This window comes from Triplophysa dalaica, chromosome 3, assembly GCF_015846415.1.
Source record: "Triplophysa dalaica isolate WHDGS20190420 chromosome 3, ASM1584641v1, whole genome shotgun sequence".
Lineage (NCBI taxonomy): Eukaryota > Metazoa > Chordata > Actinopteri > Cypriniformes > Nemacheilidae > Triplophysa > Triplophysa dalaica.
This window is the reverse complement of record NC_079544.1, coordinates 22,147,940-22,157,393: the sequence shown is the minus strand read 5'-3', so window position 1 is coordinate 22,157,393 and position 9,454 is coordinate 22,147,940. Positions and strand designations below refer to the sequence as shown.

Below are 9,454 nucleotides of genomic sequence, written 5' to 3'. Positions count from 1 at the left end.
TACAGCTCATAAGTAATATACTGACTAACGTTATATTTACTGGGTTTAAACAAGGTTTATGGAATTGAGCTTGCCGTGATCGTAGGGAGTGTAGTAAGTTTACTCCCCTGTTTTAAGTTGCTCTGTTATCATTGCATCTGGCTATACAAATTGATGATGTTTAAGTTTCGTATGTTAATGACACGGCTGTAGCTCTGGTCCAAATTTCCATGTTGCTTTTTCTGACCAAGATCCGCCCATCTACATAAAAATAACAGGACAATCCAGAGTTCTTTTCATTTGTGAAATTATTGGGAAAGAGGTTGTAGTACGTTTTGATTATGAGACCAGGCTGGTCTATACAAATGTAAAAGGTTGAAGGACAATAAACAATTTTGAGGTAAGAAATTTAAATTACATCTCTGATTGTGATATTGAAAGTTTAATAACAGTACATATTAAAAAAAAGTTGTAACATATTAAAATAGTTTGCTATAAAGTCACATTGTATGGAAAAAAAAGGCTTAAAGTTACCTTTTCCTTCTTTAATTGTGAGTAAAAACATAATCTCCTGTCCAATAAGAGTATAGGGTGAAAAGGGAATATAATCTTTAATTCATTTTTACTTTAAGAATTTATAATCTACACTCCTTTGTATTATGAGCAGATTTTTGTAACAAGCCGTTAATAATTAAAAATGAATAACATATAGTTTAGTTCCCAACCTGCAATAATAAATGAATTGAATTCAAACATTTAATGTGATTAATTCATAATACTGGACATTGTAATCTGAATGATTAATGGCTTTGATTGCGACACATAAGAAAAATCCTCCACGTTTCTTTTCGTGCATCTTCTGCATTTTCAAAACCTTTCCAACAGTGATTGTCTGATGTTGTGATCCATCTTTTTTCACTGACATGTGAGAGACTCATACAAAACTATTACAAAATATACAGAAATCTTACTTTTTTTTATTTAATAATGACATTAGTTTAATGACAGTAGTTACATATGATGTTTGAAGATAAAAGAAGAAATTGAACAGCCAAGTTATAGTTTAGTATGAGCAATTTTGTGATGTTTTATTCCTGTTTGCTGTTTTCTGTTTTGGTTATGGTGATTCATTCAGCCTTCTTGTTATATTTACATTTAAAAACTCAGAGATGAACTCAAAATTTGTATTGGGCTTTTCGAAAGAGGTTTTTACTCTTTTATTTGAATCTCATAATAATATAAAGCCACAGAGCTAAAACTATTTTAATACAGTCAAACACCGCCCAGCAGTGACCGGTGACATGACACGACACATGCGCATTGAACTATTTGAATGTTAACTACATACTGTAACTGAACTACTTAACTACCTTTTTCGTGTCTTTATTTCATATTTGAAGGGTTTTGTTGCCGCTTAGAAATAATATATGTCTTGGATGACACCACAGGCTGCTTTCATAAAATCATAATGACAAGTCATAGGAGTTTCTTAAGTTAGTTTCATGAAAGGTAGATTAATAAATCAAGACTTCTAATAAAATGAGTACTCTTAAAAATGAAAAAAAAATTCTCAATCATCTAAAAAAACAGTGATTTTTCAGACTTCAAAAGATTGTAACTCAGTTTTTATGCCAAAAATTATTATAGTATTCACCGGCATGATTGAATCATTACCAATAATGGTGGGCAATTTGAATCTTGTTTCTTTTTTTAATTTCTTATTTCACTTTTTGTGTTTTTGTTATTCGACAATAACAATGATGACAAATTCCCATGAAAGGCTAATTTTCAAAAATGATGGCTAAGTCACCTAAACTAGCATGATGAGGCACTACAAATCTATAAATTATACCAATAAACTCTTTTTTTTTCCCAATAAAAATCCTTCATACTGACACAACATCTACAGAATCTACAGAAAAGGCTTTTTAGAGTGAACAAAAAAGTTTTCATATTTAAATAGCTGATTTCCATAGTACTCTTATTTGTATATTAAAATGATTCATAGTCAAAAGATCTTCGTGTCCATGCAGCCTTATTTGGACTAAGTGAATTGATGCAATTTCCACCTTGGGGAATCAGAACCGTTTTAACACAATTATTAAATAAAATACATGCAAATCTGCTTTTTAGAACAGCTATGCTATTGTTTAAAATGGTTTTCTTTTTTACTGTGTTCTATTTCTTGATCTTTGTTGGTCTTGCTGTCTCTCTTACAGATCAGCAGAGCGAAGCTGTGAGAGCAGTGATGGACAAGAGTTATTTTGTGCTGCTGCTGATGCCAGGTCGGTGTCATCGTTTAAATATGTACACGTGTACGTGCATTCATTTAAACATGTTTATTTTAACAGGACTTCTGTTCAGCACTTCTATTCCATTTACCCGATATTATTACTACATAAAGACTAGAATGTCATGGGCAGAAGCTCAGAGTTACTGCAGAATGAAGCACACTGATCTGACTACTGCAGATACAAAGAGTGATCTGAACAGGGTGCTAGCTGCAGTAACTGATGGATACAAGGGATCAGTGTGGATTGGACTGAAGAGAGGGACACAGCGTCAATGGGGTTGGTCTTCGGGAGATAATACTCTTACACAGTACAGTAAATGGGCTACGGAAGATCTTGATCAACCATGTGCCTATTTTTCCTACGGATTTTGGTATGATATGGCATGCTCGACACCCATACACTTTGTGTGCTATAATGGTGAGTAGTTAGTATTTCCTCTGTGTTTGTATTTAGTTAAACTGAGAAGCGCTGAGACTTGATCTTATTTTCGATCTCTTAATAGAAAGTAATGCATACTTCAGACACTATTCTGCTAGAACCTGGAAAGATGCTCAAAGTTACTGCAGACAGTATTACAAAGATTTGGTCACTATTAAGAGTGCTGAAGAACAGGCCAGGCTACATGCACTTGTTGGAAATGGACCATCGATCTGGATGGGTCTGTTCTCGGACTCTTGGCAGTGGTCTGATGGATGGAGTCTCATCTTCAGAAACTGGGCAACAACACAACCAGTTGCATCTTGTGACTGTGCCGCCATGTCAACAGCTGACTCTGGGAAATGGAGTGCTGAAGTCTGTGATCTAAAGTATCCTTTTATCTGCTATGGATGTGAGTTTACAAATCAGTTCATATTTAACACAAAAGTTGTATAGCTTTATGAATTTATTTCATCCGTATGTCTGTTTTTGACTGTCCTTCAGCTCATCGGTTATTTTAATAAAGTGAAAACTCAGTTTATGTGATTGGCTCTCTGCTGTGAGCCGCATTAGAACCGTTGGTGTGTTTGTGTCATTTTAAAAGGAATTTGACAGAAATTAGGGGTGTCACGGTACCATGAACAAATCTTATGAAACTACGATACCACAATGCTGTGCCATGTTTGTAATTAATATCAACAAAATAAACCAAATTCCTTAATACACAGGTCTAAATGAAACATCTTGTATACACCAAAATAAAATGTATTATTCTGTATACTACAATATTTTGTACTAATAACTATAGTAATTGAATAAGTTGTAGCAAATACTGTAGAATATTTTAATACAGTATTTACTATGGTAGGACCCAAAAACACTAGTGTCTAGGAATTATTTTACAATTTACTCTAATAAATAATTAAGTACACTGAACATTTTTCACACAAATGTGCGACTGATTTAATTTACACTGCAATGTTTACAAGGGGAATCATTCAACCAATTCGTCAAAAATGACTTAATTATTCAATAACGAAGCAAGTGTCTTGATGAATGACTCACTGAATCATTATCTTGTCTAATTTATTCAAAAAGCAGATTAATTCAGGAGAGAAATGTTGCAAAAAGGCGGATGTACAGTCAAATGACTGTAAATGCACACAGGCAAGATTACTTACAAAACAACGATACTAATGTTTAAAAAAGCAGTATTGGGAGTATTTTTAAGTTTTAAGCACAATTTTTACTTCTGCGTCAGACCTACACCTACTCAGACTGACGTGTTCCCTGAACTGTGTTTATTGCTCTCGAATATCTGCACTCAGGAAATAGGCCGACGTAAACTTAAGAACACGAATTTGCGCAACACTACTGCCTGCAGCGTCTTCACACGCACAAAACCTTCTACTGAAGATTGAAGGGTTATTTAACCGTAATCTTGAGATTTGCGCAACATTTTGCCCATTTCGAACCGGAATTATGGTAGAATATCTAGTGATGTTTACTTCGCAGGGCTCTTACGGGCGTATTGAACAAACCTCCTAAGCGGCAGGAGAAGCATACAAAATATGCAGACCGGGGGGGGGGGCGCGAGGACCAGGATTGAGAGCCGCTGTTCTAAAGAATTGAAGAACCTTTTGAAGCACCTTTATTTAAGTGTGTACGCATAGCTACGTTGCCAACACCACAGCCTGTGAAACTATAATGTTAATAAAGTGTGCTCACTCTCTTCATATATCCTTCATATATCCTTACAATCCCATTTTTCATTTTTTTCCGTCAAAGCACCCAAGATTCGTCTACGAAATTACCACTATTTAAATGAAACTAGGACATGGACTGATGCTCGAAATTACTGCAGAGCGAGATTCACTGATATGGCAACTGCAGACACCATGAGTGATGTGAACAGGATGATGAACACAGTGGATCCCGGATACAACGGATCAGTGTGGATTGGACTAGAAAGGATCATACCCACACGTTGGGTCTGGCCTTCAGATAGCATCTCAGTTTCCCAATACAGTAATTGGAGTCCAGGGGAACCAAATGGTAATTGGGAGTGTGTAAAGAGTTTGAATGGAAGCTGGTTTGATGAGGACTGTGCTCTTACTCTCCCATTTGTGTGTTTCAATGGTGAGTCCTTAAATCTGTTTAATCTTTTGTCCAGTCAAGTTGATTCCTCGCTAAGGTTTGTTCCTTCTCTTCTGTGAACAGACAGCACTGGTTATGTGCACATTAACACTCATCTGACTTGGAGAGATGCTCAGAGTTACTGCAGACAACATCATACGGGTTTGGCGAGTGTCAGCAGTCCAGAGCAACAGCGTCTTATCAGTAATGAATCTTCCTTCTGGATTGGTTTGTTTCTGGACTCTTGGCAGTGGTCTGATAGGTCGAGGATTAACTTCAGAAACTGGGAAACTGGATTACCATCAAGTGTTACAGTCAATGGTGTCTGTGTTGCCATGTCAACAACTGACTCTGGAAAATGGGTCTATCAAAGATTTGACCAAAAGTTACCCATTATCTGCTATGGAGGTGAGTTTCCCAGTTGATAACTGATATCAAAAACGGCGAGAGTCATACATTTCTTTTAGATACTATTAAAGTAGCAGCCCTGCAATTTTTTTTTACAGCTATTAATATTAAAGAATCAGTGTACATTAAAACGGTGAAAAAGGCATTTGAATACAAAATATACAGTAGACCTTTTATCAATAAGTGGGGCATGTTGTCATGTTATATTTTACCAACTAGTCTCAGAGTTCTGAGAATCATATTTTTTTTGTGTTCCTCTAGACGACAAGTTAATTAAAAAGCAACTGGTCAGACTCAACTTGTCCTGTGGTGGAAAATGCAAGTTAAGTGATACTTCACTTCAGACAACCATTCTAAATGAGGTACATCTTTGTGTACAAAATTGATCAAAGTATTTCGGACAAAGTATTTTATATACATTTTATAAGCTTATATTATACACTATTGAACTGACAATGTAATAGCACAAATAATATATTTCTAATCGTTATTTTTCTATGCAGAAAACCCTGATGGTTTACCTCTAAAGGTTTAGTCTAAAAGTGTGTTTGTCAGAGACGTTTCTTTAAATCTCCTGTATGTAAATGTAGCAAAATATAAAAAAATATTACCCTTTGTGTGGTGTTTTGATCTGTGGGATTTTTTATATTTGCTCAAAAATGCTATAATTATGTTTTTCTAACACCAACACTTTGTGTTGTTTTAAAAAACGAATGACACTGTGGCAAACATTGGCTAAATAGCAAAAACTATGTATGATATCTAGCTAATATATATCCCATAATTTCTCATTACTTGATTACATATTTATTTTTCTGCCTTTCCAGGTAAAAAAAAAGCTACAACTTGTGGGACTGGGAAACTACATCTGGGTAAGGTGGGGAAGGATTGAATAAAATGCATTTCATCTGAGAGCAACCGTTCAGCAGGATTGACACAATAATAATGTCATGGGTCTTCTCATCTATCATTCACTGCTATAAACAACACACACAAAGAATAATAGGTGAATTAAATATTTCTTGTTTTATACTGTTTTCATTTACATGGCATGCATAGAGATTTACAGACTTAATGATGTAACTACTTTAAATTCAGATGGTTCTGCAAAAGTTGTTTTTATTGACTGTCTTGTATACGTGTATATATGCTGATAAAAAAAGAACTACATTTACTCAGGTCTGCGATGAATAGCTAAACATGGGTTGATCCCCAAATACTGTAAAACAAAGTCGGTATGGTGTACAATACTTCAAAAAAGCACTAGAACAACCCATATATTAGAAAGTTTATTCAAGTACTATTGAGAAATCCTTCAGTCTGCTTTATATATGTTTTTGCATGTTTTAGAATTCATACTTGTATTCAATTTGTAACATTGAACACTGCTTTGTAACAATGAACATTGTAAAAAGTGCTATATAAATAAAGTTGAGTTGAGTTGAGTTTAAGGTTAATTGTGAAGGTTCTGGGAGGATTCTTAAGGTTAAAGTTTGTCACAACAGTTAGTTCATAAAACATGAGTGGCGTGACCACAAAAGCAAAATGTAAATGCCATTTATAAATAAAAACATATTTTTTATTTCTTATACACTTTATTGTTATTCATTGCATAGTAAATCACCATTAAATCTTACATATTTCCAAAAGTAAGAGATTTTATTTTATTTTTATAATATCAAAATGGTATCAGATAAATTGTCTATTTATTATTTAAAAAATCATGTTTGTAATGTATCATGTTTTTTTTTGTGTCAGCTAGCTGCATTTTAAATTTTTCCTTAATCAAAACAACCCACAGTTTAAATGATATTACTTGATGAACAATAAAAAATTATATATGCATTTTGTTTATTTTGGTTACTTTTTTTATTTAACTTGTTTATTTTTATATTTCAAATATTTCGTAATGTTTATTTGACTTGTACACTAAAATAATAATTTATTTCTGAGCATTTTGTTCCCTATTACATTTTTTTGCGTATTCCTCGGGAGTCAGAAGCAGGGTAGTAAGAATCTTTAATATACCCTCACCCAGCAGATACAAAGGGAATAATCAACAACACAAAATGGACGACGGATGGCTATACTTAAGACACCCAAAGATAGTATGACAGCGAGTCAAAAATAGACTCCGGGAATGCACAAGGCAAAAAAAAGGCTTGAGCGCTCGGCCACAAAAAGGAGGTAAGAAGCAATGTGGTTTGTATCCAGCGCCAAGTCCGCAAATGAGCGTGAGGCTGAGAGCGTCACCCACTGGCATGGTAGTGAGGAGTCAGAACCAGAGAATTCTCTTGGCAAAATGTCCAACGAGTGACGTGGAAGGTCAATCCTAGCAGGCAGTTCAATAATTCATTAGAGATACGAACCGAAGAATCCACTGTACCGACATGAGTATCCTATTCCCATGAGAGTCCACTAGACTGACAGGGCAGAGATACTTGGATGAAAATCCACTTGACCGACAGGAGAGCAAGAAGGGACATTCACCAGGACTAGGTAGCAGATCTTTCTGAAGCTGGGGGACGTAGTAGACGGAAATCCCTCCAGAGCCTTCTGACTGACCAGCCAGATAAACAAGATCCGTGCAGCGAGTCCAAAGCTGCAGGCAGACAATAAGACACCATGTGGCAAACACAGCTCAGGAGCCTGGACGAAAAAGAGGTGATTAACACAAAACTCAAGACTAGATAAGCGACCAGTAAGTCGTTGGAAATAACACTGACGATCTGACACAAGACGGAGGTACAAGAGGATCTAAAATGGAAACTAATCATAGGAGAGAATGCGAAACCAGGAGGGGAGAGAGAAAACCGGAGCCAACCCGAGTGAACCCGGAGCTGTCATGAAGACACCGAGCACATGGAGTTCGACATGAAACAAAACAAACAAGTGCTCAGACCGAGTGCTATTCCCATCATGCCTTTGTTGTACTGTATATTTCACTCCCTCCTTTACCACCTGGAACGGAAGAAGCTGCAATAATTATACGTTTTCATCCAAATATAAGGTGTTTGTGCAAGAAAGACACCAAATTATTACTCTTGAAGAGTAAGTAACATTAGATCAGGACAATTTCATTCCATGCAGTGTGTTATGTTGCAGTGAAAGTAAGCAGTCTGCCAAGTTTTAAGTCGGAAGGTGAATAAATAACAAAGTTATTGCTCTGGCATTGTTTTTTTTTCAGTTGTGTGTGAAACTATGTGAATTAGGCTTGTTTTTGGCGTAAGTCTGGTCAGCAGGAAAAAACAAAAAGCCAAGCATACATTTTTCTACATCGAGGCTTGAGTTCGGCCAGCCATAAAAAGGAGGTAGTTCGGTTAAGATTTGGTTAAAGTTAAAAACAACAAAAACTGCCAATAATAATATGTCACCGGGTGGCTTGATTGCTGGCCATAACAAGCGGCAGCTGAAGCGAATTAAGCTGCGCTTCATGGAAGCACGCGCTCAGGACGAGGGTGTATAAAAGAGTGGTGTTCTGGGCAAGCAAGGGGTGGTGTATCTGGGCTGGTGTGTGTCTTGACGGCGGCGTAACCGGAGAGAGCTGAAGGTTGGATGTCTGATCGGTGTTCTAGTGGGAAGAGATTACACAGCAGAGGGGAAGGTCGCTGATGTGTTCACGTCAAACTTCTGCAGTCGCCATCCTTGGAGTCATTCACCCTACAGTAAGAGGAGAAACAGGTCGACTAATCACTGTGGATGAAGTGAGTTTGCAGTGTCTGAGAGAGTGAATTACACACGCGTGAGGATTTCTAAGAGTGATTTATGCACGAGTGTGGTGAGGTCTAACGACTGTGTTTCTCCAGAAACTGAGATGAATGACAATTGACGTCTGCATATGAAGATCCTTTTGAATTGATCTGCCTAAAGCTGTGTTCAGGTTTTCCTTTGTGCCCGGAGTGGCGACGGACTCAAGCTGAGCTTGAACACCGCCATTGCCTGTCCCTCGGGGAAGAGGTGAAGCTGTTGTCCTTCCGCCGACTGGTCTACGAACTCACACACCAGCCGAGCCCGAACACCGTCGTTGTCTGTCCCTCGGGGAAGAGGAGAAGTTGCTATCCTCCCCTGGATTGTTCTGTGAACTTACACACCAGCCGAGCCCGAGCACCGTCGTTGTCTGTCCCTCGGGGAAGAGGAGAAGTTGCTGTTCTCCCCTGGATTGTTCTGTGAACTTACACACCAGCCGAGCCCGAACACCGTCGTTGTCTGTCCCTCGGGGA

General features: G+C 37.1%; 1 protein-coding gene across 1 annotated transcript; it reads left to right on the top strand.

The window, feature by feature from the left end:
* The first annotated feature begins 3,005 nt into the window (after window positions 1-3,005).
* LOC130418372 (macrophage mannose receptor 1-like) lies at window positions 3,006-6,158 on the top strand. Its single transcript, XM_056744479.1, has 5 exons — window positions 3,006-3,102; window positions 4,479-4,829; window positions 4,911-5,234; window positions 5,496-5,596; window positions 6,062-6,158. Exons 1-5 carry the CDS (start codon window positions 3,030-3,032, stop codon window positions 6,128-6,130), a joined length of 918 nt encoding a protein of 305 aa, XP_056600457.1. The 5' UTR covers window positions 3,006-3,029; the 3' UTR covers window positions 6,131-6,158.
* Window positions 6,159-9,454: the final 3,296 nt, after the last annotated feature.

Bases quoted from the DNA above. Each gene is read 5' to 3' on its own strand.
- LOC130418372 (XM_056744479.1), top strand. From the start codon at position 3,030: ATGTCAACAGCTGACTCTGGGAAATGGAGTGCTGAAGTCTGTGATCTA. The intron at 5,235-5,495 runs GTGAGTTTCCCA...GTGTTCCTCTAG, and splicing joins ACCCATTATCTGCTATGGAG to ACGACAAGTTAATTAAAAAG. The intron at 5,597-6,061 runs GTACATCTTTGT...CTGCCTTTCCAG, and splicing joins AGACAACCATTCTAAATGAG to GTAAAAAAAAAGCTACAACT.